This window comes from Oscarella lobularis, chromosome 4 (genome assembly GCF_947507565.1).
Source record: "Oscarella lobularis chromosome 4, ooOscLobu1.1, whole genome shotgun sequence".
NCBI classification, from domain to species: domain Eukaryota; kingdom Metazoa; phylum Porifera; class Homoscleromorpha; order Homosclerophorida; family Oscarellidae; genus Oscarella; species Oscarella lobularis.
Window position 1 is genome coordinate 1803504 of NC_089178.1, and position 22943 is coordinate 1826446.

The 22943-nt window shown below is 48.4% G+C and overlaps 9 protein-coding genes across 12 annotated transcripts; 6 read left to right on the forward strand and 3 right to left on the reverse strand.

The window, feature by feature from the left end:
• Positions 1 to 21: 21 nt before the first annotated feature.
• LOC136185796 (histidine N-alpha-methyltransferase-like) lies at positions 22 to 1292 on the forward strand. Its single transcript, XM_065972977.1, has 3 exons — positions 22 to 787; positions 842 to 933; positions 978 to 1292. The coding sequence occupies exons 1-3, from the start codon at positions 85 to 87 to the stop codon at positions 1158 to 1160; spliced, it is 978 nt and encodes a 325-aa protein (XP_065829049.1). The 5' UTR covers positions 22 to 84; the 3' UTR covers positions 1161 to 1292.
• Positions 1293 to 1314: 22 nt separating this feature from the next.
• On the forward strand, positions 1315 to 10604 carry LOC136185784 (uncharacterized). 2 transcript variants are annotated; one of them, XR_010669615.1, is made up of 34 exons: positions 1315 to 1923; positions 2189 to 2343; positions 2393 to 2551; positions 2607 to 2653; positions 2714 to 2816; positions 2873 to 3001; positions 3058 to 3249; positions 3312 to 3399; positions 3451 to 3551; positions 3613 to 3679; positions 3733 to 3841; positions 3898 to 3976; positions 4034 to 4227; positions 4289 to 4358; positions 4410 to 4648; positions 4823 to 4957; positions 5012 to 5108; positions 5510 to 5662; positions 5714 to 5784; positions 5834 to 5996; positions 6048 to 6218; positions 6288 to 6463; positions 6519 to 6702; positions 6754 to 6892; positions 6950 to 7100; positions 7163 to 7235; positions 7289 to 7777; positions 7826 to 7957; positions 8013 to 8096; positions 8161 to 8244; positions 8293 to 9310; positions 9389 to 9622; positions 9685 to 10203; positions 10262 to 10604. XR_010669615.1 is itself a non-coding variant. In XM_065972961.1 (31 exons), exons 1-31 carry the CDS (start codon positions 1317 to 1319, stop codon positions 9304 to 9306), a joined length of 5655 nt encoding a protein of 1884 aa, XP_065829033.1. In that variant the 5' UTR covers positions 1315 to 1316; the 3' UTR covers positions 9307 to 9396. The 2 variants fall into 2 exon arrangements, 1 of the variants encoding a protein (XP_065829033.1); XM_065972961.1 differs by lacking the exons at positions 9685 to 10203; positions 10262 to 10604 and having other exon boundaries at positions 8293 to 9396.
• LOC136185790 (M-phase phosphoprotein 9-like) lies at positions 9314 to 11722 on the reverse strand. 2 transcript variants are annotated; one of them, XM_065972969.1, is made up of 10 exons: positions 11183 to 11722; positions 10870 to 11106; positions 10753 to 10801; positions 10543 to 10689; positions 10427 to 10486; positions 10332 to 10370; positions 10070 to 10269; positions 9664 to 10018; positions 9528 to 9593; positions 9314 to 9466 (listed from the first exon to the last, which is right to left on the reverse strand). In XM_065972969.1, the coding sequence occupies exons 1-10, from the start codon at positions 11689 to 11691 to the stop codon at positions 9374 to 9376; spliced, it is 1755 nt and encodes a 584-aa protein (XP_065829041.1). In that variant the 5' UTR covers positions 11692 to 11722; the 3' UTR covers positions 9314 to 9373. The 2 variants fall into 2 exon arrangements, with proteins under 2 accessions (XP_065829041.1, XP_065829040.1); XM_065972968.1 differs by having other exon boundaries at positions 9664 to 10269.
• A 1105-nt stretch (positions 11723 to 12827) lies between these two features.
• Positions 12828 to 14064, forward strand: LOC136185799 (WASH complex subunit 3-like). Its single transcript, XM_065972985.1, has 9 exons — positions 12828 to 12911; positions 12964 to 13062; positions 13116 to 13181; positions 13233 to 13421; positions 13474 to 13498; positions 13553 to 13567; positions 13621 to 13676; positions 13731 to 13795; positions 13855 to 14064. The coding sequence occupies exons 1-9, from the start codon at positions 12861 to 12863 to the stop codon at positions 13994 to 13996; spliced, it is 708 nt and encodes a 235-aa protein (XP_065829057.1). The 5' UTR covers positions 12828 to 12860; the 3' UTR covers positions 13997 to 14064.
• Positions 14065 to 14072: 8 nt separating this feature from the next.
• Positions 14073 to 16891, forward strand: LOC136185788 (protein arginine N-methyltransferase 5-like). The gene is made up of 17 exons (XM_065972966.1): positions 14073 to 14184; positions 14262 to 14466; positions 14519 to 14653; positions 14714 to 14861; positions 14919 to 15029; positions 15082 to 15134; positions 15187 to 15276; positions 15334 to 15405; positions 15453 to 15530; positions 15580 to 15761; positions 15814 to 15898; positions 15952 to 16042; positions 16098 to 16207; positions 16265 to 16355; positions 16407 to 16523; positions 16579 to 16643; positions 16699 to 16891. Exons 1-17 carry the CDS (start codon positions 14105 to 14107, stop codon positions 16849 to 16851), a joined length of 1866 nt encoding a protein of 621 aa, XP_065829038.1. The 5' UTR covers positions 14073 to 14104; the 3' UTR covers positions 16852 to 16891.
• Positions 16754 to 19428, reverse strand: LOC136185787 (GRB10-interacting GYF protein 2-like). Its single transcript, XM_065972965.1, has 4 exons — positions 19129 to 19428; positions 18572 to 18895; positions 18355 to 18515; positions 16754 to 18293 (listed from the first exon to the last, which is right to left on the reverse strand). The coding sequence occupies exons 1-4, from the start codon at positions 19411 to 19413 to the stop codon at positions 16889 to 16891; spliced, it is 2175 nt and encodes a 724-aa protein (XP_065829037.1). The 5' UTR covers positions 19414 to 19428; the 3' UTR covers positions 16754 to 16888.
• Positions 19429 to 19457: 29 nt separating this feature from the next.
• LOC136185800 (small ribosomal subunit protein uS2m-like) lies at positions 19458 to 20172 on the forward strand. Its single transcript, XM_065972986.1, has one exon. The coding sequence runs from the start codon at positions 19480 to 19482 to the stop codon at positions 20155 to 20157; it is 678 nt and encodes a 225-aa protein (XP_065829058.1). The 5' UTR covers positions 19458 to 19479; the 3' UTR covers positions 20158 to 20172.
• On the forward strand, positions 20167 to 21483 carry LOC136185798 (acyl-CoA-binding domain-containing protein 6-like). 2 transcript variants are annotated; one of them, XM_065972983.1, is made up of 7 exons: positions 20167 to 20298; positions 20347 to 20411; positions 20465 to 20567; positions 20623 to 20726; positions 20824 to 21019; positions 21072 to 21102; positions 21155 to 21483. In XM_065972983.1, exons 1-7 carry the CDS (start codon positions 20203 to 20205, stop codon positions 21304 to 21306), a joined length of 747 nt encoding a protein of 248 aa, XP_065829055.1. In that variant the 5' UTR covers positions 20167 to 20202; the 3' UTR covers positions 21307 to 21483. The 2 variants fall into 2 exon arrangements, with proteins under 2 accessions (XP_065829055.1, XP_065829056.1); XM_065972984.1 differs by having other exon boundaries at positions 20237 to 20257; positions 20337 to 20411.
• Positions 21382 to 22719, reverse strand: LOC136185795 (uncharacterized). Its single transcript, XM_065972976.1, has 4 exons — positions 22705 to 22719; positions 22238 to 22647; positions 21718 to 22182; positions 21382 to 21668 (listed from the first exon to the last, which is right to left on the reverse strand). The coding sequence occupies exons 2-4, from the start codon at positions 22608 to 22610 to the stop codon at positions 21469 to 21471; spliced, it is 1038 nt and encodes a 345-aa protein (XP_065829048.1). The 5' UTR covers positions 22611 to 22647; positions 22705 to 22719; the 3' UTR covers positions 21382 to 21468.
• Positions 22720 to 22943: the final 224 nt, after the last annotated feature.

Consider the following 22943-nt stretch of genomic DNA (forward strand, 5'->3'; position numbering starts at 1 on the left):
TACAACCGGTCATAATCAATTCTACTTCTAATTAGATTTGATGGGTCACCCCATTCTTTCGTCAGCTGCTACTCAACGACGAACATGGAAAGCAACAACGTCGACCAATCGTTTCTCGACGACGTCGTCGACGGTCTCTCCCAACCCCAAAAGACGCTCCATCCCAAGTATCTCTACGACGACGACGGCTCTCTTCTTTTTGAACAGATATGCGAGCTCGACGAGTACTATCTCACTCGCACCGAAATGGCGATCATGGAAGCGTCGTGCGACGAGATGGCAACCGCAATCGGACCGGACGCCGTCATAATCGAACCGGGCAGCGGCGCCGGAACGAAAACGAAGCTGCTCCTCGGGGCTCTTCGCACTCCCGCCGCCTACGTTCCCATCGAAATCTCCGACGACGCGCTGTCGCGGAGCACGACGATCCTTCGTAAAGATCTTCCCAAGGTTCGTGTTTTCCCCATGTGTGCCGACTTCACGAACGACGTCGATCTCCCCCGCGATCTTCCGTCTCACGCCCGTCGTCGAGTCGTCTATTTTCCCGGTTCGACGATCGGAAATTTCGAGCCGCACGATCGGTTGCCGCTTCTGCGACGCTTTCGCAAGCTAGCCGGCAACGAAGGCGGCGCTCTGATGGGCGTCGATCTTCAAAAAGCCGACACGGACATCATATTTCGCGCCTATAACGATTCGCGGAACGTGACGGCCGCCTTTACGACGAACATCCTCGCGCGAATCAATCGCGAACTAGGAGCCGACTTTGACTTGGAACAATTTACTCACTGTACTGGGAACCGGTGATGGGCGTTTCCGCGTTGGGCAGGTTTCTCTTTTTCAGACGCGCCTTACGATGCTAAACGCCATCGCATTGAAGTTCGGCTGTGTTCGAATGTTGAACAGACAGTGACGATACGTGGGCACACGTTCAACGTGAGGTCTTTTTTGTTTGTATCAATACTCATTGATCTTCCCAGTTTGCTCGCGACGAGTACATCATTGCTGAGTACTCGCACAAATTCGACATATCGTCCTTTTCAGCTGAAATGGAGGCCGTAGGATTTAGATTGAGCAACGTCTGGACGGATAAGGATCGTCTTTTTGGCGTTCTCTTTTTTCAGTCCGACTGTCAAAAGGCAACTGGTAGTCCTTTGGATTGACAGGAGTTGATGATGAAAGGCTGGACCCCTTTGGTGTTGTTTTGATGGTACGGTTCACACACGTGTTTGGTTTGTTTTGGCTCATAACGTCAATTCTCAAGATACGAAGCCAATAAATATATGCATATGTGACGATGGCTCGCGTGATGGCTCGAGATGGCTCGCGTGAGTCTCACGTGCGCTACCTCGTACCAGGCGACGTCTCGCTCTCGCTTGCGACCGATGCCGTTCGCCGTCTTAGCTGCATTTCTCGTCGCGTGCATTGCTCCGTCGTCCGTTCATGCTCTCCAAAGCTATCCGCTAGCCACAGACAATCGCTACGAGCTCAAATGGACGGGCGAAACGATCGAATTTCGCGTCGACGATCAGGGAGCGAACTACACGACAAAAGTCTCTCTCGTCTCGCTCGACGTCGTGCACGACGACGAAATCGTCGACTGGATACCCGAAACGTGCATCGAGTATCCGTCAATAGCGGAGTTGGCCTCCTCCTCATCGAATCGAACCGAAGGCTTCAAGGACATCGCTGAAAGCGCTGGCTTCACACACCACTATAGACTCGACATTCCGGCGCGACCTCACTGCTATTTCGATTTCACCATTCCCGTCTCTAATTCGTCAAAGAATATCCGTCTGAAAGGGGAGTTCTGCGTACCCGAACTGATACCGGCTGGGGCGGCGATCGGCGACTACGACGCCGATGGCGATGCAGATATATTTTTTACTGTGCACCACGCGCAAAGTCGGTTATATAGGAATAATGGTGAGGAGTATGTATAGTGAAATGCTCTCCAGTGTTTTGTGTTATACCCCTCTCTCGTTTGTTTAAGATTTCGCGAATAATAAAAGTCCCCCTCCCTAATTGTCAATTGAAAGTGTCCATTGAAAGTGTCCATTGTAATCTTAGTGGAATTGTTCACCAAACGAGGCCAGAACAATCTTTTGTAGTGTGTATCCTAGTAGTGTGTTATATCCCTAAAGTCTACTGGACGGCATGTTTGGTTCGTTCCATAAACGTTATTTTCAAGGTGATCGCACTTTTACGGACGTGACTGAAGAAGCAAATGTGGGTCCGAAAAAGAATGGCAGTGGTGCTGTGTGGGCCGATTTTGACGCCGACGGCGATTTGGATTTATATGTGACGTCGATTGGCGATAAGAGACACTTTCTCTATATTAATCAGGTAGACGACCTCATTGTAATTTTAGATTGCATCACAATCATCCCTGTAGGGCGGCCGTTTTACTGAGGAAGCGATTGAACGAAACGTGTCAGGGAGTCGCGAGGACAATCGTCCGCTGGCTGGAATGACGCCGAATGTGGGCGATTACGATCGAGACGGCTATCCGGATTTGTACACGACCGAGTGGCGCCTCTTGACGTCCAATCAGGCAAGCATTGAAAAGGCCTGCGGCTAAAGGGGTCTGAACGTTTTCCTATTTGTAGGATTCCTCTTCGCGACTTTTCCGCAATTTAGGCAGCGAGAAACCAGGGTAATAAGCGAGTCTCGTGGTCTTTGAAATGAGGACGGTTTTTGCGTGGGGGGAGGGCAGATACTTCGAAGACGTGACAGAGTTAGTTGGCGTTGGAATGGATTGGCTAAAGAAAGGCAATCCTCAAGCGGGCGGCATATTCACCTTCTGCAGCTCATTTACGGTGAGATTCTTCCGTCCGGATGGATAGACTAGACGAGCTTCCGTTCGTCGGTCTAGGACTTCGATGAAGACGGTTGGCCGGATTTGGCTGTGACGGCCGACTACGGCGATTCGCAGATGTTCTGGAACAATGGCAACAACACGTTCACAAGATGCACCGAAGCTTGCGGAATCACTCGACACGTTGTACGCGATTATGCGTACAGAAACGTTTGTCTATCTTGCACTGTTTTTCCTCTCAGGATGCCATGGGTCATGCAATTGGCGATTGGAATGCCGACCAGCATATGGACTGGTTTTCGACGGGCGTCCATCAGGACGACGAGAACAAGTGCGAGGTGTTGGGCTGCTCGTTTGGCGACAACGGAAATTCTCTCTTCACCAATGCCAACGAGGGTCGCGGCATTCGCCACTTCATCGACTCCACAGACGTTGTGAGTGGTAGAATTGAATTCTAAGGGGTTGGGATGAACATTTTCTTGCTTTTCCTATAAAGGCTAAAGTGCGGAACGGCTATTGGGGCTGGGGCGCGACGATGATCGATTTCAACAACGACAAATATGTGGATTTCTTCATGACAAACGGTACTACAACTACAATACTTATTTCCGCAGTAGTCTTCACGTTATTGTTAGGCTTTGATAGCACGTCGACTACAACGGACGATGCATTTGCAACCGATCCAGCAATATTGTGGATGAATAGGGGCCCCGCAATGAATCTGAGCACAGTCGATGTACAGATACAAAACAAAATGCTCGACGCATTTCTCTACTTGTTTCTTTTTATTTTGGAAGGTGGCTACACAAATGGGAATTAACAACACGCGCGATGGCCGTGGATTGATGAAATTTGATTTTGACTGTAAGAGGAGAAAACACTGCTTTTTGTGATCAAGCCTCCATTTCTCATTGCAGTGGATGGCGACGAGGACGTCGTGGTGTGTCACAATTTAGGAAAAGCGTCGCTGTACGAAAACTTGGGCGGAAACAAAAACAACTGGATACGCGTGAAAGCCGTGCACCGGTAGAGAAACAAAAAAATGGGATTGTTTAATTAGTCTAATCCGCGGTGAAAATTAGCTGTCCGGGACAGCAGCACAAACTCTGCGACAGCCTTCACGCTCGCGTCAAAGTGACGACAAAAGACGGATGGGTTCAGGTTCGAGCTAGAAAAATATGGGATATAATAATAATTATGATTTTGGATTCTATTAAGACCCAGGAAATCGGTTCCGGAGCTCATTTTATGGGCCAGAATGAAATCGAAGCTCATTTTGGCATTGGAAGTGCGATTGGCGACTTGGTCGACGTTGACGTCGAATGGCCGCGATTGAATGTTTGGGTGAAGTACACGTCCGTGAGACCCAATACGCGCCTGCGAGCTATTGCGCCCGTCGCAGCAAAAAATAGGTCACTGCGCAAATCGAGTGTATACACCAAGGCAATGTAGTTGACGATCATTTGTTTATAGCAATCGTTCCATTGCATTTCATACTTTGGACTATTGCCCTCGGCTCAAGGTGACCGGCATCTCTAAAGTGGTACGTATTAAGCTCTTCGGTATCTGCTTTGATTGCTGGTTCGTTTTTTAGCCTCCCAATGCTACGGCGTGGATTGGCAGTGACGGTCGATCAATTGGTTTCGTCGCTCTCTACGCGGATCGCGCCCAGGCGTTGTCTCTTGACTACACCGTTGCTGTTGAACCGGCTTCAATTGGATCCGGACTGAAGTCGACGGCGACAGCTTGGTTATTTGTTCGAGAGCAGCCGTCTGATAGCTACAGCAGCGACGACGACGATTGCAGCGTCAAGTTTGCTTCAACGCCGGAAAGGTAACATTTGATGCTCCCATTTCGACTTTTCTTTTATTCCATTTCCTGGTTTATACTATTTTCGTAAGGGGGTCCCTTCCTCACGCTTCTAGTTCTAGATTCGACAAAATGGTGTTTTATCAGTTCTCATTTACTGCGCTTGTTTGATAGGCCAAATGAATATTTCTGTTTTAGACGTCTTGATGGAAAGTCGAACAATTTGGCGAATACCAAATGGGGATCGTTGAATCAGCTGTTGCATCGCGACTTCGCTTCGGTGTACAGCGACAAAATAGCGGCACCGGCGACTCAGTGCACCGTCAAACAACGGTACTGGTGAGATCGAGCAGCAAGCGAACTATTTACCGAAAGCGATCGTCTTAGACACACACCGGGAATGTGTCCTTTCCCGAACGAATTCGCGGGCGCCGGGAGCACAAGACCACCGGCCAGAGTGATCAGCAATGCGCTGTTTCAACAGGTATGACTACAGTACCGTTCAAAGGTTTCCATGCAGTATTGTCAGGGTTCTGCCCGGCATGATATCGCGCATTTTAGAAGCTTTTATCATAGCCCATTGGTTAGGACGAGTCGAATAGTCTAGCTACGTAGCGTTTTCGTTGGACTGTTTGCGTATCAATTTGACTTGCCCGTTATAGAACCGGACGTAGCACCTTGACCAAGCGTACTGCCGTATAGCTGCGTACCAGACTAGTTGCTGTACTTTGTATTACAGAGCCTAAAAGCGTTCGCCTTAATTACACAGCTAGCTTACATAAGTGTTTGCTTTATAGTACATATTATGTATTACTACGCTGTTGTTTGCGGTGCGCATGCATGGGAGACTCTCCATTGATGCTCTCCATTGATTGTTCCATTTAGCCGAACCAGGTCTACTCAAAGCGAAATGTCAACGATATGCTTGGACAGTTTGGACAGTTTTTGGCTCACGACACCGACTTTTCAAGTCCGTTACCTCGATTCGAATTTGAAACCGTGAAAAATGACGTCTGGCTTCCCATCAGCGTACCAAATGTAAACCGAAACGTTTTCATGCAAAAATCGCGGCTACGATGTGTTATTTAGGGTGACGTTCATTTTGATCCTTCCGCAACCGGCAATCAAAACTTACCGTTTGTTCGTTCCACTCACGATCGGTACACGAGTCCGTTTGACATAAAATCCTTTGACGGAAATTCTCTTCAGAATTTGTACCGGTCGTCATTCGGGAAATCCGCGCGAGCAGATCAACAAGCTGACGTCTATCATCGACGCTTCGATGGTCTACGGCTTAGGTCCGGTCATCAATGACAAACTGAGAACGATGAAAGACGGCAAAATGATTTTAGAAAACGGCGGAATCATACCGGTAAGACTCGCAGAGAGAGAGAGAGAGGAGTCTATATTATATTTTTTCTAGTACAACACAATGGGTCTTCCCAACGATAATCCCCTCGGTCGACCCCGAGAGAAGCTTCTTGCCGCCGGCGACACTCGATCGAACGTTCAGCCCGGTCTCATCGCCTTGCACTCGCTCTTCGTTCGCGAGCACAATCGCCAATGCGACGAATACATAAAGACGCATCCCGGCGTAAGAGCGAAGGGCCGCTCGCGCGGTCGGCACGAGAACCGCCGTAAAGAGAAAGAATCTTTTCTTTAGGCATCTGATGGGGAGATATTTGCCGCCGCGCGTCGATTTGTCATAGCCGAGCTGCAAGCGATTACGTTTAGAGAATTCTTGCCGGCTCTTATAGGTCATGATGTGCCGCCTTACGACGGCTACAATCCAACTGTCAATCCCGATGTGGGCAACGCGTTTGCCACGGCGGCATTTAGGTGAGCAGATTTCTCGGCGTCCAGACCTTGGTCTTTTATTAATTCAATCGTTTAGGTATGGTCACAGTCAGGTGAATAGCCATTTGTGGAGGTTCGATCGGAATTGGACTGTCTTACCCGAGGGTCATCTGCCTCTTCGAGACTCGTACTTCGCTCCGGAACGAGTCATTCGCGAAGGTGGCATTGATCCACTTCTTCGCGGATTCATCTATCAGCCGGCACAGGCTGTAGACACGAAGGTAGGACTGTGTGTTACCGGCGATCAAAGAACGGAGTGAAGTGAAATATAGATGATTGACGACATGAGAAACGTTTTGTTTCCTGTTGGTCGACGCGACGGACTCGACTTGGCTTCGATGAACATTCAACGGGGAAGAGATCACGGCTTGCCCGACTACAACGTTGCCAGACAGAAACTTGGCTTACCAAGTATAACTCCGCAGTTTCATAAACAAATTGCCTTCGAACTTTGGGGTATTTGTGTAGGACTAGGAAACTTTTTGGATTTTTCTAACGACGATGAGGTGGTGAAGAAATTATCCGACTTGTACGTCAGCGTGGATGACGTTGACATGTGGGTTGGTGGATTGGCTGAAAAGCACGTCAACGGCAGCGACTTGGGCTCATTCTTTGAAACGTAGGATTAAGTGACCTTTTGATTGTTCTGTTCCAGCCGTGGCTTCTCTTCTATATCTATAGTTTGCTCTTGAAAAACTTCTTTCGTATTCGTAGCGGCGATCGCTTTTGGTATGAAAGGAATATGACGATTGAAGTAAGATTGATTTTAGGTCTTTTTTGGAAGAGAGCTGATTTCTATTTTTTTAGGAACAAGCGCTTATTCACAATCTCACTTTATCGGAAATCATTCGGCTCAATACCGACTTCAAAGACGTTCCCCAGAACGCCTTCTTTTCGACGAAGTTCTGCAGTGACGTGAAATCTCACCAGTGCGTTTTGAAGAAGAAAGAGTCTGAATGTGAAACAACGAAGTCACCGTCAGAGAATCCGACTATGACGATAACTCCTGTCGCAACCACTGCTTCCACCTCCAAACCTCCTCTGATAACGACGTCTGCATCTACTACGGCTGTACCGAAGGCCACTACTGCTGCAATGACAACTACTGATGGACCTGTAACTACGCTTTTACCTACGACAGCGTCTGCTGTTTCCGACGCCAGTTGCTGTTCACGGTTGGGCAATTGCACTGCTGAAAAATTGGCTTTGAACTTGACTTTGCTCGAGGCGAGGCGGAATAACAGTGAAGCAAATTTGGTAGTTGGAGAACTTCAGGAGAAATTGGCTCTGGAAATGGTCAGTGAAGACGTGAAATTTACTATAAACTTTAACATTTGGTTCTAGGCTGCAGCCAATTTGACCAAACGAGCATTGAAGGATTTGCAGTCTTCTTGTAATATGACCGCAATGGAAAGAAATGCTTTGAATTTGACTGTGGTTCAACTGAATAAGAATGTTACGAACCTGCAGAAGCAGGTAAGCGACGCGATGAACGGAACGCCCTGATTAGTGACGCCGTTTGGCATTGTAGTTGGATCAATTACGGGCAAACGGAGAAATTCTCAAAAGCAGTTTGAATGCATCAAGCAGGGACTTAGATCAAGTGAACAGAAAGGCGAGTATTCACTGCACTCTTTCTTTCCTCTCAATTGATTAGCGATGTCTGGCTTTCTCAACAGCTCAACGCTTGTCGAATGAATTCAAGTTCTCTTGAAGCAGACAAGGTTCTCTTGCGAAAGTCACTGTCGGACGTTCAAGAGCAGGTGCAAACAATGTCCTATTTTCTGATCGGTTTATAGCTTCTCTAATAGTTGAGAACTGTCAACTCGTCTCTGACTAACGCAACGACAAAGCTGGAAACATGTCAAGCTCAAATTTTGAGCACAATCGTTCCTGCTACGTCTAGCTCTCCGACAACAGACTCGCCTACTACAAATTTCCCAACGACAACTATGCCACCGACCACGCAGGACTCCCCTACTACTCCTTCTCCAGTACTAATAACTACAGAAACTCCGTCAACCGATCCTCTCACGCCATCACCGTGTCCTACCGAAAGCGTCGCTTTGATCGCCCAACTCAAAGCGAATTTGACGACCGTCAATCAGCAGTTGGCTCAGCAGAGAAATGTAGCTGCGGATCTTCAAGCTCGCGTCAATCGCACTCAAGTACTGTCGGATCAACTCGTCAAAGAAAAGACGACGCTTCAAAGCAACGTGACTAGTCTAGCCGGCCAGCTAACTAACTGTGACCAAGCGAAGGCGAGAGTGCTGGTTGATTGGACGTCGTGTAAGACGCAGTTGGCTTCGCGATCAACTCCGCCAAGCGTAACGCCTTCGGCAAAAGATCAACCTACGACAGTCAGTGGACACGTTTCCGCTACAGCCTCTGACCAAACGCCAACAACGACAGTGACTTATGTGGAACTTCAGGAGAAGCTTGCCAGAATGGAAAACGAGAATTTTCAAATTCGTTCCGACAACAACAAGTTGTTTTCTGAGAATGTGCGAGCCAAAGCGAATATTACGGCTCTTGAGAGCCAAATTTCAACGTTCAACTGTGAAGGAAAGCCGTCTTGCCCAGCGTGTTCTGTTTCCTTCGCCGGTATCATCAAGTCAACGCCGGGAATTATTCTCGTATCGGTATCTGGCGCTCTCCTGATTCTTTTCGTCATCTTTCTCACACTCTACGTCTGCGCCCGACTTAAAAAGGAGGGTAAACTGAGCGGAAGATCGCAAGTGTATGAATTCACCGCGAAGGAGCCGACGAGCTCTACGACGTTTACCAATAAGGGATACAATTCTTCTGAAGACGCCTTCTATTAAACCGGTACCTCATGTATTTAATGATCACTATTGCTACCTTTTGTTGTCTTTTCGGTTTTCTATTTTTCTAACTAATTTTCAGTGCGTTCAGTTTACGGAGAGCCATTCGGGTGGAGCCAATTTCAGCGAACGTTCTTTCCAGATGACCTTCTAATGAAGACTGCAACGGCAATCGAAAAAGGGAGAGGTCAAATTACGCCATTCACCAAAGAGGTACGCACCTTTTCTTCTTTAGCTTGACGAAGCGGCTTTCCCCGCGACGAAAATCGAGACAAAAGATGCTCAATCTAAAGGACGCAAGAAGAAAAACAAAACGGTAAAAGAGAGAGAGAGAGACGCAGAAACGTTTTCTCTAGCCTGATTTTTGTCTGCGTTCAGATCAGCAAGCCTCTGCTCCAACTTGACGATCCTTTGCTGCTGCGTCGACCTCTCGCTTCGTCTCGCCGCCGTTTTGTTTCGCGCAACGCCGATCCCCTTCTCCTCCCAAGCTCCCATTCCGACGACATCACCCGATTTCACAGCAGCCAGAGCGTCGATCGTTCCTCGATCGACGTCGAAATACTCGCTATGCGCTTTCATGACGGGCGAAGACGATTCGCGCTTCTTTTCGGGCGTATAATAGAAGACGTTGTCTTCGCTGGGCTGCAGCCACTTTCGTCGAGCCACGTCGTTGAGCCCGACATCAGAACGCTGCACGTGCTTCGCTTGATATCTTCGAATGTCAATTGAAGTGGAGCGAATGTTCCGGTCGTCGTGCACGTACCCAAGCGATTGCGACGAGTCCTCGTTGCGCTGTTTATTGCGACGGAGGTGAACGCCTCGCGGTTGCAGGCATTGTTCGAGAGCGGTTGCCGCTTTGGAGAAATCGTCTCGAATGCTTTGCAAGGTAGTCAGCTGGTGAGAGACGAGGCCGTCGTCGTCTTCGTCGCGGTTTTCTTTATCTCTCTTCTTGCAGAGAATCGTCTGTAGGAAAAGGAAGAGAATAGAATTTCTACAGACTCAGAGGGGTGTAATATACACTTTACCTCAGCGAGTCGAACGGCTTCATTGAAATCCTTGCATTCCTGGATTTCGGAGTGCAAATGATAGGGTGGGTGGACTCATCTACCTCTCGACTTACGTCTCGGATGATTGCGAGGACGTCGTCCGGTCGTTCTGTCCATCTCAACCGTTGCAATCTCTGCAAGGACACGCGATTCTTTTTTTGTGTTATCAATTCATTGATTGATTGATTGCCTTAGCTCCTTGACGTTCTGTCAGATCGCTCTTCATCCTGTCAATCAAGTCCTCCTTTGCTCGCTTGTCCTTTTCCAGCTGTTCCACGTCACGCTGAAGCTGACGAACAGCACTTTCAGACGAACTCAACTCGTCGCCCACTCGCTCCTACGAAAAAAGAAAAGCGACAAGTAAAATCAGAAAATTTCTAAAATAATTATATAAATTCACAAGTTTTTGCTCTAGAAAAGAAACGTTGCCTTTCAGCTCTTCAACAGCCCTACACAATACATCTTTCAATACGAAAAAAAAAACAATTCGAGCCCCACTCCCGTTCGACTTACTCACCTTTCATACATGGAACTGCTTCGTTCCACTTGAGTCAATTTCTGGTGAAGCAGTTCGTTCGACAACTTGACTCCTTCCAATTCGTCTCTCAGCTTCTCGACAATCTCCTGCCCGTGTTCGTTCGCCTCGACGCGCGTCTTCTCGAGAGCCGCATTCAAATCTTCGATCTCGCTCTCGTAATATTCTTTCAAGTCTTCGATGTGCTTCCGATGTTTCTCGACCAACGTCACGCGCTCCCTACGGAGAAGATGATCGAATCGAGGCAAATAAAAATAATAAATCGCGTATTTAATTAATTAATTAATTAATATACCGCGGTTGAAAGCCGGAACTAGGCAGCGTAGCCGGGGACGTTGCTGTGTCCTGCGTGGGCGTGGCTAACAGACCTCCATGTTCCTGTAGTACGGCTTTCGCTCTCGCGATCATAGCGGGCGTATTGCCGCTCCGCCCGACGTCGATTTTTGGCGACGTGGATGCCCTCCGATTGGGCGTCGACGAGAACGCGGCGGCGGGACTGTGGACGAGCTGAAATCGACGCGCTTCGACGAGTTGCTTCTCGATGTTCGCCTGAAACGCGTCCAATTGACGTTTCTGCTCGTCGTGCTGGAATTCGAGTTGACGACGAAGGTTCGAGAGCTTCTCGTGTTGACGTTGAAGCGACGAATCGGGACTGAGAGGGAGAGACGGGCGAGAAGACGATTCGGGTCGACGAGAGCGCCGCTTGACGTCGTCGTCCTCCTCTTCGAACGTCTCGCACCAGTCGTTTGTCTCAAAGAAGTCCTGTTCGTGAAAAAACGGCTTTTTGGCGTCGAACGGATTCATGCGTAACGGCGCTTTTTTTTGTACGACAGTATTACGGTAAGGCCCGGATAATCAGAGGTGGGGAAAAAGCGCGGGCCCAGGACAAATTGTCCCCAGAACAATTTTCACATTGTCTTCAGGACAATTGTCGCCAAGACAATTTTAAAATTGTCCCCAGGACAAATTGTCCCCAGGACAATTTTAAAATTGTTCCCACGACAATTGTCCCAAGGATACCCAGGAAAATTTCAAAAATTGTCCTCAGCTCGCATCTCTCTCCCAGCTCCTGGGCACCTCTGTCACCGGATAAACCTCCATAGCACCGTCTTCCGCGGGGTTTGTGTCAAGTGTCGGTGTTTTTTTTTTCATTTTTTAAAGTTGTTTAAGCGAGAGGACGCGTTTTTTGAGCTTTTAGCAGTCAAACGACGCGTGAGTTCCCGAAGGAGGCCTCAGTCGAAATCTTGCAGTGTCTAACAGGTCGATCAGCTTGTGAGTCGTGTCTCACTCGTTCGTGAAGTCGTTTTTTCTTTGAGTCTAACTCAGATCAACGACTTGGACTTCCCAATTAAATCGATACATGTATTATTTAGAGCGAGTAAACATCTTAGAATAAAAGGGTCTTTGGGGATGACATGATGCTTACAATAGGCCATCATCAGACGAGCAAGCCGACGAGCAATACGTTTGTGCATCAATATATTTTGCATGCTCACAACTTATTATGAGTTTTTAGGAAGTTTTCTTCTTTTTTCCTCTGGTCACAACGAGGACGAAAATACCTGAGGAAAAGTAGAGAAACAGAGTCGAAAATCGCTGCAGTGCAAACCTATGAAAAATAGCAATAGGAGAGCCAAAACAGATGGTATGATTATGGCATATTCTCGAGGTAAAAAGTAGGAATGAAGCACGTGCTCTGCACCGACAAAAGGCTAGAGAAAAATAGACGAAAATTGCGGTCAGATTGCTCCTCCAGCTTACCAAGACGACGACCCAAATCGAGTAATAAAGAAACAGAGCACAGCTAAACGCTATCATGCCAAACCCGACGACTCTATCGGCACCGGTCGCCTGTAAATACAAAGATGAAGGAATTGGAGTGTATAGCAGTGCAGAGAATAGGTTCTGCGTTCACCATTTTCGACGCCTTCGTCTTTGGTATCAACTCTCGTGATCGAAAGTCTCGTGACGCTATGGACAGCGACGGTCTACCGATAGTCGGCACTGGAGTCGACTACACGAAGGTGGAGCGTTTGAATAGCTCTAGAGCTTTCTTCTGACCGCTATTCCGCTTAGATCGATCCAATCGATCACAAGGAATTGCTCGTGTTCGTCAATCACTTCGTTACGCACACTGTTCGTTTTCTCAACAAATTTTCCTGCGTCTGCGAAGAGGTTAGACATGAATTATGTCAGTTATCTTTTGAAAACTTAGCCAATTCGCTCAGAAACTGATCGATTTGTCAGGCAGAATCCAGCAACTGGAGATCACGATGAACTTGCTCGAAGCCAAAGTAAAAAATTGAAAATTCGGCGACTCGTCGTAAAATTGTCTTCTGTGATAGTTGTCATCAGTACCTGGACTTGAAGGGGTCACGGCTGCGGAATACGTTCCGCCTGACGCTGTGGCCAAAGCTGGTGAGTCAGTAGCTGCACCGACCGCACCGGCCGCACCGGCTGCACCGGCAGCACCACCACCCCCAGCAGCTCCAGGAGCACCTCCACCGCCGCCCCCTCCTGGTGCACCTGAAGAGGTAGGTACACACTCACTTTGTGACCTTTGGTTCATGGACTCTTCTATATAAGGCCAGTGGAGGCGGAGAAGCGGCAGGTAATTTATTTATAGTTTGTAAAATGTGTTCATTTATTTTTTGTTTTTTACTAGCGTCGTCTGCACCTGGTACCACAGTGGACATAAGCTCACTGTCATACTTAGTATTGTTCATTTATCAGTGATGACTGTTTCGAAGGATCCTCGCTACAAGAAGTATTTTGGTATGATTCGAGTGGTAAGACGCCTATTGAGCCGAAAAGGGAAAGAGGGAAAGATCGGATTTGCTTAGGGCGTGCCCGCTGTTGCTCTTCGGCCAAAAATGATAGCTGACGGGCTTGATCCAGATCTATTAGAGTAAGTTGTTGATCGACGTTTCTTATAAGCAGAACACGTCACGTCATGCAATTTTGCAGGACACCGGATGCTCCTGTTCCAGATGGAGCAGTACCACTCGGCGGGGGCGGGGATAGATCTGACAGCTCTGAAGATTACGACGACAACGACGACGACGACGACGACGACGACGACGACGACAATGACGACTTTGACGATTAAAATAAAAAAGACCTTGCATTTGTACGACCCGGTAATAAAATATTGGTTACACCTACAAGAGGTCACGTGAAAGTGTTCCCGGACAAAAACGTGCTTTTTTTCGAAGAAATGTCCTCCATATCGGCCGGACGAGACCTGTTCTGCACTCCAGACATCACCGAATGCGTTCGAAAGGCGATCGACAGCGGGTAAGCGACGACGGTGGTTCATCCTCCGTCTTCTCCTCTTTCCATCCATGCACCACCCATCTATGCATGCACTCTAGCTTTACCTTTATCGTCGCGCCGCTCGTCCATCCGCGATACTATCGCAACGACGCGGCGGGCGTGACAAAGCAACGCGACGATCCGCTGACTCGATCGGACATGCTCCTCTCGACCAACGACTGGGGAACGGTCGTCGTCGGCAAACTCTCGCCGTGGATTTGCCTCCACTCGGCGTTCGATTCGGCACGAAAAAACGCCGAGAAGGTGGACGTCGAGTGTGTTTTCTGCACTAGCCTAAGTCACGTGTCGTATCTAGGTGTTGCTGGAGGAGTTGGACTACGCCGTGCATCTCAGTCTTGCGGCAGTCGAAGTTCCTTTGAAGAGCGCCGATTGTGCTAATCTCGCTCGCGGCGTCAATGAATTTTTGAATTCGAGGATTTCTAATATGACAGTGTGTCCTGTCAAAATTGGTAATTAGTATAGAGTGACTATAGTCCTCTTCTGTTTTTAGATTTGGGTCAAAGTGCCTATGATGACTCTATCAAGCCAAATGGAGGATGCTGTTGCCGAAGGAGATGAAGACAGTCGCAGTGAGCATCCATGGGAATGGTGGAATCGATTTAGGACATTGTGCAACAATAATAAAAGAGTTGGCATAGGTGATCCTTGCCTATGTGCACCACGATGAAAGCAGACGTTGATTCATACGTTTTAAGCTCTTGAACTGAGTGCAGATTTGCCAGAAAGCGACGAGATTGATCAATGGTACAGTGAACCCGTTAAGGCTCTGTACGTCCCAACAAAGATATTTCTTACAAACAGAAAAGGTAAGACAGAGGGTCCACGTGGTGAAAAAGAAAGGAAAGGGTCATCGTTTAGGTTTTCCTGTTTTGTCGCCAGCCCATCAAGCGGTCGTGCGAAAGTTTTACAAAGTTAGATTCCTAATGTAGACTGAGACTTGAACTTCAGCGTATGATTGTTTAGCTTGAAGCTCAACCTGTTGTAACAGGTGCCTGTCATTATAAATCCAAAGGGATGAAAGTGTATCAACAGTACCTGAATTATCTGCACGAAGTATTTATTCTCTTGTGTAAACGACCGAGCGTCTGCATTGTATACTTGCTATGCTAGACTATGGCTGCCTTGGATCCGCTAGAGGAATACGCCAAGGGATACGAGGACTATCTGCAGAATCCGTTACAGGTAGAGTAATGACGCATTTGAACGGAAATCTCGTCAAAGTCTCTTAGCCTTTGATGGATAATCTCGAATCGATGACCTATGAAACGTTTGAGAAGGATCCCGTCAAGTACACGATGTACCACAAAGTAGGCGATAGAGTATCCCCTGGAAGTGTTGCTAGCGTTTGTTCTCTAGGCCATATACGAGGCTCTTTTGGACAGAGTTGGCGATGACGAGGCCGAAACCGTCACGACAGTCGTTATGGTTGTCGGCGCAGGACGGGGTCCCCTCGTTCGAGCGACGCTCCAAGCGGGCGAAAAGGCTCGGCGGCTCGTTCGCGTTTACGCTATCGAAAAGAACGTCAATGCTGTAGTGACGTAAGCATTCTTGCCACGAGAAAATGTGCGCTGCGTGCATGTATTTTTTTAGGCTGAGAAATATGAAGAGGGAAGAGTGGCACGATCAGGTGACTGTCGTTTCTTGCGACATGAGACATTGGCAAGCGCCGGAAAAGGTAAAGCTACGCGGCCTTTTTTGACTGAAGTTGGCACACGACGAGACTAATAGGCTGACATATTGGTAAGCGAGCTACTGGGGTCGTTTGGCGACAACGAACTCTCCCCAGAGTGTCTCGACGGCGCTCAAACGTTTCTCAAGGGTAAGGAGGAAACGATTGCACTGTTCTCAAGTAGAATGCTTCTTTTTGTTCAAAGCGGACGGAATCAGTATTCCTTGCCAGTATACGTCGTACTTAGCTCCACTGTCGTCTGCGAAGCTCCACTCTGACCTTGCAATACCTGTAGCGTCTAAGGACCCTTTAGCTGTAGGTGTCCAAAACTGGGTTTATTGCGCGATTCTCTCTACTTTTGATTGTGAACAGAATTACGAGACTTCATATGTCGTTCAAATACGAAATGGCAAGGTGTTGGATGCGCCCCAGCCCTGCTTTACGTTTTCTCATCCGAATTGGGGTGAGTACTTCTTCCTCTCTTTGATTTGCTGCATCTACACGTATTCCTCAGCTAGCACGATCAACAACGATCGCTACAAGCGCTTCACGTTTCAAATTGACCAGAAATCCATGTTGCATGGTTTTTCTGGCTACTTCGAAACGATTCTCTACAAGAATACAATGCTGAGTAAGCGTGAAGATAAATAGCAATTGCGAGAGCGAGACCCAAAGAACGTCGTTAGGCACGGTTCCAGCGACTCATTCAAAGGGAATGTTCAGCTGGTTTCCCATCTATTTTCCAATCAAGGTGCAACACTAACGCGAGTTCTGCAAAATGCTTGCTTGCAACAGCGTTTCTTTAGGAACCTATGTATCTCGATGGGACATCTCCTCTCGAAGTACACTTTTGGCGACGTCGAACGCGCACGAAAGTCTGGTACGAATGGGCTATCGTTCGTCCTAGAACAACTCCCATCCACAACGTGGGAGGCCGCTCGCACTCAATAGGATTATAAGGCAAGAGAAGAGAAAAAAAATAGATTTCTGTTTGTGTCATATTGTCTGCGCGCCGTTTTTCTGATACGCGCGATGGTGAGGAACAAACGGCACCGTCGGCGTTCCTTTTCGCCTCTCCCGCCGCTCTTCGTCGTCGGGAAACTCGAGATAGATGGACTGACTAACAATTCCCGTACTAGCGACGGTGACATTTCCGGGACTCGGACTGCGACGACGCAACGGAAATAGGGCATTTGCTTCTCGCAGAGCGGCTGCGCGCTGCGATTTCGCCTTCTCGACGCGTTTTCGAGCTGCCATTAGCGACTCGTTCGCTTCGGAAAGTAGCTGCGCGTTCAAGCTCGACTTTTCCGCGGTGCCCTTCGTACTTGCAGCCAATTGCCGATGTTCGAGAAACTTCCGCACGAGCTCGCGTTGTTCGCGACTCTCGAGACGGCGTCGCTCCGTTCGGGCTTTCGCCGCGTTTAGCTCGGCGTTACGCACCGTTTGCACGTCGTGCCGAATGAGCGCCTGGCCTATCGTCGTGTGCTGCTGATCGAATTCGCGGAGAAACGCCGCGTCGTCGTCGCGCGCTCGCGCGCGGAACGAATTCGCTGCACGCTCGACGCGCAGTCGTTCTCGTTTCGCCGCGTCTCGCTCTCGCACGTCGTTCTGGGCGGCGACGATTCGTTCGCGCAGCGCTATGCGTTGCTGGGCAGCGTCGCGACGCGCGTTGAGCCGTCGCGCATCCACAGTCCGACGTCGACTTTCGTCTCTCTCGCGACGCTCGTCGGCGACGCGCTTCGTGCGTCTCTCGCGCTGCTGAGCGACGCGTCGTCGATGATAGGCTCGATCGACGGCGGCGACGGCGCCGAGCGTCATCGTCTGCATTTTTTCCATCATGATCGCGTCGTTCAGCTTCGGATTGGAGCGCCGCACGATCGGCTTGAGAGATTTTTGTCGTCTTCTTTCCGCGTCTATCATTTTTACCGCCGCTCGGACGTCGCGTGCCCAATCACGCTTCAGTATGAGGTCGGATTCGCGACGGCCGGACGAATCGACTTCCGGTTCGTTTTTTACGGCGGCCGCTTCGACCGTTTGTGACGTCGGAGCAGCTTTCTTTGATTTCACCGTTTTCTTCTCCTTTTTAGCTGCAACTACGTCCTGTCCCTTCACAACGCGCCGCTTCCACGTGTCCTCGTAGCTCTCTTCCAATTTCGTTAGAAGAGGGAAAGTCGTGCCGGCGGCGTCCGGCGATCGCCGTCTCTGCGACGGAATTGCGGCGAGCCGATAGCGCGGTTGCATTGGAACGCTTCCCATGTCCGTTGCATCCTGATTCGTCTTCAGTGCAATGCTACGCTCCAGCTTTTCGACGACGCGAAGCTGACGTAAGTTGAGCGGCGTCGGCGAGGCGTCATAGGCGACGGGTGTAACAGGTATGACGGAACCAGGAGTAGCAGATTCTCTAGTAGAAACGATATGATTGGGTACAGTACCACGTGTGAGTGAGATCAGTTAGTGCTCACCCTCGTAAATTTGGTACTTTAGCAGGGAGTAGTCGTCTTGCAATGAGCCATCTCTTCACGTGACGTTGAATTATGACGATAGGCGAGTTTGCGATCGAGAGCCTAAAAATCTTCTTTATAAGCGTAGTCACTTTACTCAAGTTTTCATCAAACGAGGCCGTCTACAAAAAATAATCGTCGTCTATAATGAAAGGCACGCTGCGAAAAGAATTCCTACTTTCGATAGTGCTTGATAGATGTCGAGGCGATAAGCCTTTGACATGGCCGCAAAGCGACCTCCAAAGTCGGCTCCTTCGATTACTTCCTCGTCGGCGACGAGAAAATAGTCGAGAGCTTTGAGGGACCAGATGGCGTTTGCCACGTGGTGCCTGTAGCTCTGCTGTAGAGCAAAGGGTGTGTTGTGCAGCGTCAGAACGGCAAGGTTTAGACTGTGGGACATCTGCTGAACAGATGCGAGTCTCGAAACGTCGTTGCTGTGGAGATAGAGAACTTTGAGGTTGACTAATCTGCGCCAAAATGACGGTCCTGGAAGATCGTCGATCTATGAGATGAAAAACGCATTATATTTGGCTGCTAAGCGTTCACAATAACTGTGCTGTAGAGAAATTTGTCTAGCAGTGCCAAGGTAGGCACTAGGGTCAAATTTCTGGTCACTAGCTTTTTGTGTACGCAGCCAAATTTAAATTTTTTGATATCTAACTAAAGTGCATGTATAGCTAAGTAACGCTGACCGCACAAGTAAAGAGATAACCGAGATTTACTTTATGAGCCAACCTGATTGTTATGCACGTCGAGATAAATCAATTGATTGCAATTTTCGAGCGGTTGAATCGTGTTGAGATAGTTTGAGTGTAGACTGCACAACTTAAGTGCTGTAAACGATGTCAGAATGCCGATCGATTTCACTCGCAGTCCGCAGTGATGAATCTGATCGATTTCGTCGATGTTCTCGCGTTCATTCGACGCGATCGCTTCTGATAAATTGCGAAAAAACGTTTTCGACTGCTCGGTCAATCGTTCCGAGCGCATCGAGTCGTTTGTCGACGAACGGCGGCTCATAATAGCAGCGTTGCTATGGGCATATCCGGGCAGTCGGACAAAGCAACCCGTAGGTGAAGAACAAGAATGCTCCGTCCCGTTTCTCGACGCTGTGGAGTGTTCGGCGCGCTGCGAAACCTTTCCACCACTCCGAAACGCGCCGAAAGGCCCGACGACGTTCTGTCGCACGACGACTACTTCGACGTTAGCAGTCTTTTCACGAAACGCGAACTAATGGACGCCGGCGTGCACTTGGGCCATAAGGCGGGGGCGTGGAACCCGCTCATGAAGCCGTACATACTCGGCGAGCGTCTCGGCATTCACGTCGTCGACCTCGATCAGACAGCCAATCATCTTCGTCGCGCGCTCAACGTCATCGGTCACGTGGCTCACCGTCGCGGCGTTATACTTTTCGTGCACGGGCGACCGGAGTACGCGCAGCTCACGCAGCAAACGGCGCGCGATGCCGGCGAATATTTTGCGACCGGCGACTGGAAGCCGGGCACGTTGACGAATTCGCACAAATTGCTTTCCACTGCGCGTCTGCCTGACTTGGCGATATTTTTTAGCACGAAAACGGATCAGACGGCGCTGCGTGAGACTGTCATGTGCAACATACCGACGATCGGAATTATCGACACCGATTGCAATCCCAATCTGATAACGTATACTATTCCGGGAAACGACGACACGCCCAGCTCGATTCGGCTATTTTGTAGTTTATTTAGGGATGCTATTTTGAGAGGCAAAGAAAAAGATCAATAAATCAATCCGAATCAATTATTGTTTAGTGAAGTTCCCGTATGCGAAATGGAATCGTTCGCCGCCGCCGCCGCGTTTATGCGTAACGCTGCCGTTCAGCTCGGTAACGACGACAAGCTGGCGTTGTACGGACTTTTTAAGCAGGTTTGCATTGTTCTTCCTTCCTTTCGGCTCGATTTTAGCCGCATTCAGGCGGAAAACGGGCCGTGCAACTCGTCGAAGCCTCCTTTCTACGATATGGTTGGAAGAGCGAAATGGTAACGTTGCAATGCTTCTGCAATCGTGCTCCTCCATGTTTTTCCCGTCTCAGGAACGCGTGGAAAAAACTGGGAGAAATGGCGAAAGAGGAGGCGATGGAACAATACGTGAACGCTGTCAATCGTCTCTGTCCCGACTGGAACAAACAGACAGGGGTGATGAAACTTTTTGAAACAGAAAGTAATTGTAAGGATTTCCCCTCCTATGCAGGAATCATCAACTGCTACGCCAACACTTCCCACTAGCGGCAGCAAGTCAGCAACTGTATCTGGACCGGTGTCTAGTAAAATGGAGCGTACGGAAGCCCTTCTAAGGTTGTCATGTAATAGAGCAGTGGAACCTTCAACAGTGGCCACAAAAATATTGATAAAGTGGCTAGGAGTCGATTAATTGGCGTCGTTTGTTTTGTAGGGATGACGAGAAGACTGCGTTTGATTGGTGTAAAGAGGGAAATGCCGAGAAACTCGAGCATCTCTTTCGAGATGATTTGACTGTTTGTCAGTTGGTTGACGATCAAGGAATGGGACTGCTGCATTGGGCGTGTGATAGGGGTTATAGTGACGTTGTGCAGATTCTGTTGAGTCACAATGTCAACGTCAATTTGCAGGTAAGGAATAGAAGCCAGACTCTCACTTTGACTCAAGAATTTTTTTTGCTAGGATCTCGACGGGCAAACGCCGTTGCACTACGGTAAGAAACTGTCTGCTATGGCACTGTAGTAACGTTGCTTTTTCTTTCTCAGCTTGTAGTTGTGACTTTGTGGCTGTTGTTAGGCAGCTAGTAGAGGCCAAAGCCGATGTGAATCTTCGAGATCACGACGGCCATTTACCTTGCGATGTAGCCGCAAGTAAAGCTGCTCGAGATATAGTCTCAGTCGGATTAGCTCGTTATTAGAGAAGCTAGCGTCTAGGCTCCCTCTCCCGTACGTTAGGAGGAAATAACAAGTGTTTGATTCTCAGCGTGCTCTACTTTATTTATAATATACATGATACTACCGTACTTTGGGCGTCGTCAGGTGAAAAATGTACTGGCAAAGTGAAAGTGAAATACAAATTATCAACCAGGCTTGTCCCAACCAAACGCTTTAAAATATTCCGCAATCTCTTTTGTCACGACGTCAATTTTATCGCGCAATTCTGTTATCATATCTTGCCGCTCTTCTTTAGTTAGATTTCCTGTAGCGCTTTTCAGGAACGATTGCGAATGATCTTTTGCCGCTTTCAGCGCGTCTATCGTTTCAGGTGATAGTCCAGTTTCTAAAATGACCCATTCTAAGCTAAGAATAGGATGTCTTACTGAACTTACTATCGTCGGGATCTAAGACGATGAGTTCGTTGAAATGTTTTATTTCCTCTGACGTAAAACTGATAGCGTTCATTTTCTGAATGATTTCAGTGACAATAGCATTTACTATGCAACCAATTGAACAGTCTTCGCATCCAAGAAGGAGGAATTTCATCGAGTCTGAGGCTAGTAAGATGACGCCTTCGGCATCTTCTTTTACTAGTTTTTCTCTAAATCTAAACGGTTCTTGAAGATGTACCGACTGATAGGCGCCTCTTGATGTCATCAGTTTCAATCCAGACTGACTCCAAATCGAGTCAAAGTCTTTGCCGGTTATTTGTAGTTTGCCAAGGAAAAGCGTATAATAGTCCTTCGCTCTACCGCCTTGCGACAAATAAATGTTTCTAATTTGATCTTCAGTAGGTATGCAAAACGGCTCAATCGGTCGTGGCTGGAGCTGGTGTTGACAGTAAAATTTCCCAAAACCTTGGGGTTCAGAAAACTAAAATAAACAGAGAAATTTTTTTGACAGAAAACTTACTAAGCACTTTCTGTTTCTCCACTGGTTCCACAGACCTTTTAGATTTTGTCTTCTTCTCTAGAAGCACTTCAAACAGCTCAGCAAATTTGTCTCCGACGTCGCGAAGATGATCACGAAGGGAGCCGCTAGTAGCCACGCCAAAATGTGCTTGGTGCGCCTTCAGTAAGTTGTCTTTGAAGGAATCTAGTAAGTCCGGATCGGCTTCCTCGAGGAACTTTGCGACTTTTGTTTTCAGACTTGAAAGCTTGTCAGCCGTAAATTGAGCCGCGACAGTTAGAATCAGACGACAGGCGTCTTTTGAGAAAGCGATGCTGAACTTAGCGGCAACGCCCACTACAACTGCAAAAGATAAGCTGTCGAGTTGCTCCAGCATCTCAACGATGTCAACGTCACTGCTTTCAGCAGGATCGCTAGAAGCCATTCCAATACGATGGAGTTACTCACGGTCGGATTGGCTTGCCGTTTACCAATCGTCCAGAGTATCGTCCAGGGTCAATCGTCACCAGGGGCGCTAACGCGCGCTGCTGCATTGCAAATGCGCGCGTGTCTCTGGGACTGCTGCATTGGGCGTGTGATAGGGGTTATAGTGACATTGTGCAGATTCACAATGTCAACGTCAATTTGCAGGTAAGGAATAAAAGCCAGACTCTCACTTTGACTCAAGAATTTTTTTGCTAGGATCTCGACGGGCAAACGCCGTTGCACT

Excerpts from the sequence above, each read along its gene's own strand:
- LOC136185796 (XM_065972977.1), top strand. The coding sequence starts at position 85 with ATGGAAAGCAACAACGTCGACCAATCGTTTCTCGACGACGTCGTCGAC. Across the intron at positions 788-841 it reads CTTGGAACAATTTACTCACT|ACGCGCCTTACGATGCTAAA; the intron begins GTACTGGGAACC and ends TCTCTTTTTCAG. Across the intron at positions 934-977 it reads TACGTGGGCACACGTTCAAC|TTTGCTCGCGACGAGTACAT; the intron begins GTGAGGTCTTTT and ends TGATCTTCCCAG.
- LOC136185784 (XM_065972961.1), top strand. The coding sequence starts at position 1,317 with ATGGCTCGCGTGAGTCTCACGTGCGCTACCTCGTACCAGGCGACGTCT. Across the intron at positions 4,958-5,011 it reads CAGTGCACCGTCAAACAACG|ACACACACCGGGAATGTGTC; the intron begins GTACTGGTGAGA and ends CGATCGTCTTAG. Across the intron at positions 7,778-7,825 it reads AGAAATTGGCTCTGGAAATG|GCTGCAGCCAATTTGACCAA; the intron begins GTCAGTGAAGAC and ends ATTTGGTTCTAG.
- LOC136185790 (XM_065972968.1), bottom strand. The coding sequence starts at position 11,691 with ATGAATCCGTTCGACGCCAAAAAGCCGTTTTTTCACGAACAGGACTTC. Across the intron at positions 10,487-10,542 it reads CAGAACGTCAAGGAGCTAAG|AGATTGCAACGGTTGAGATG; the intron begins GCAATCAATCAA and ends GTGTCCTTGCAG. Across the intron at positions 9,467-9,527 it reads GTCAAGCTAAAGAAGAAAAG|TCTTCATTAGAAGGTCATCT; the intron begins GTGCGTACCTCT and ends TTGCCGTTGCAG.
- LOC136185799 (XM_065972985.1), top strand. The coding sequence starts at position 12,861 with ATGGACAGCGACGGTCTACCGATAGTCGGCACTGGAGTCGACTACACG. Across the intron at positions 13,182-13,232 it reads TGAACTTGCTCGAAGCCAAA|TTGTCATCAGTACCTGGACT; the intron begins GTAAAAAATTGA and ends CTTCTGTGATAG. Across the intron at positions 13,796-13,854 it reads CTTGATCCAGATCTATTAGA|GACACCGGATGCTCCTGTTC; the intron begins GTAAGTTGTTGA and ends GCAATTTTGCAG.
- LOC136185788 (XM_065972966.1), top strand. The coding sequence starts at position 14,105 with ATGTCCTCCATATCGGCCGGACGAGACCTGTTCTGCACTCCAGACATC. Across the intron at positions 14,467-14,518 it reads CACGAAAAAACGCCGAGAAG|GTGTTGCTGGAGGAGTTGGA; the intron begins GTGGACGTCGAG and ends TGTCGTATCTAG. Across the intron at positions 15,531-15,579 it reads AGTACACGATGTACCACAAA|GCCATATACGAGGCTCTTTT; the intron begins GTAGGCGATAGA and ends TTTGTTCTCTAG.
- LOC136185787 (XM_065972965.1), bottom strand. The coding sequence starts at position 19,413 with ATGAGCCGCCGTTCGTCGACAAACGACTCGATGCGCTCGGAACGATTG. Across the intron at positions 18,516-18,571 it reads TCTATCAAGCACTATCGAAA|ACGGCCTCGTTTGATGAAAA; the intron begins GTAGGAATTCTT and ends TATTTTTTGTAG. Across the intron at positions 18,294-18,354 it reads AAAGTACCAAATTTACGAGG|AGAATCTGCTACTCCTGGTT; the intron begins GTGAGCACTAAC and ends CGTTTCTACTAG.
- LOC136185800 (XM_065972986.1), top strand. The coding sequence starts at position 19,480 with ATGCTCCGTCCCGTTTCTCGACGCTGTGGAGTGTTCGGCGCGCTGCGA.
- LOC136185798 (XM_065972983.1), top strand. The coding sequence starts at position 20,203 with ATGGAATCGTTCGCCGCCGCCGCCGCGTTTATGCGTAACGCTGCCGTT. Across the intron at positions 20,727-20,823 it reads CGTACGGAAGCCCTTCTAAG|GGATGACGAGAAGACTGCGT; the intron begins GTTGTCATGTAA and ends TTTGTTTTGTAG. Across the intron at positions 21,020-21,071 it reads ATGTCAACGTCAATTTGCAG|GATCTCGACGGGCAAACGCC; the intron begins GTAAGGAATAGA and ends TTTTTTTGCTAG.
- LOC136185795 (XM_065972976.1), bottom strand. The coding sequence starts at position 22,610 with ATGCTGGAGCAACTCGACAGCTTATCTTTTGCAGTTGTAGTGGGCGTT. Across the intron at positions 22,183-22,237 it reads GGAGAAACAGAAAGTGCTTA|GTTTTGGGAAATTTTACTGT; the intron begins GTAAGTTTTCTG and ends CTGAACCCCAAG. Across the intron at positions 21,669-21,717 it reads CGTCTTAGATCCCGACGATA|AAACTGGACTATCACCTGAA; the intron begins GTAAGTTCAGTA and ends GGGTCATTTTAG.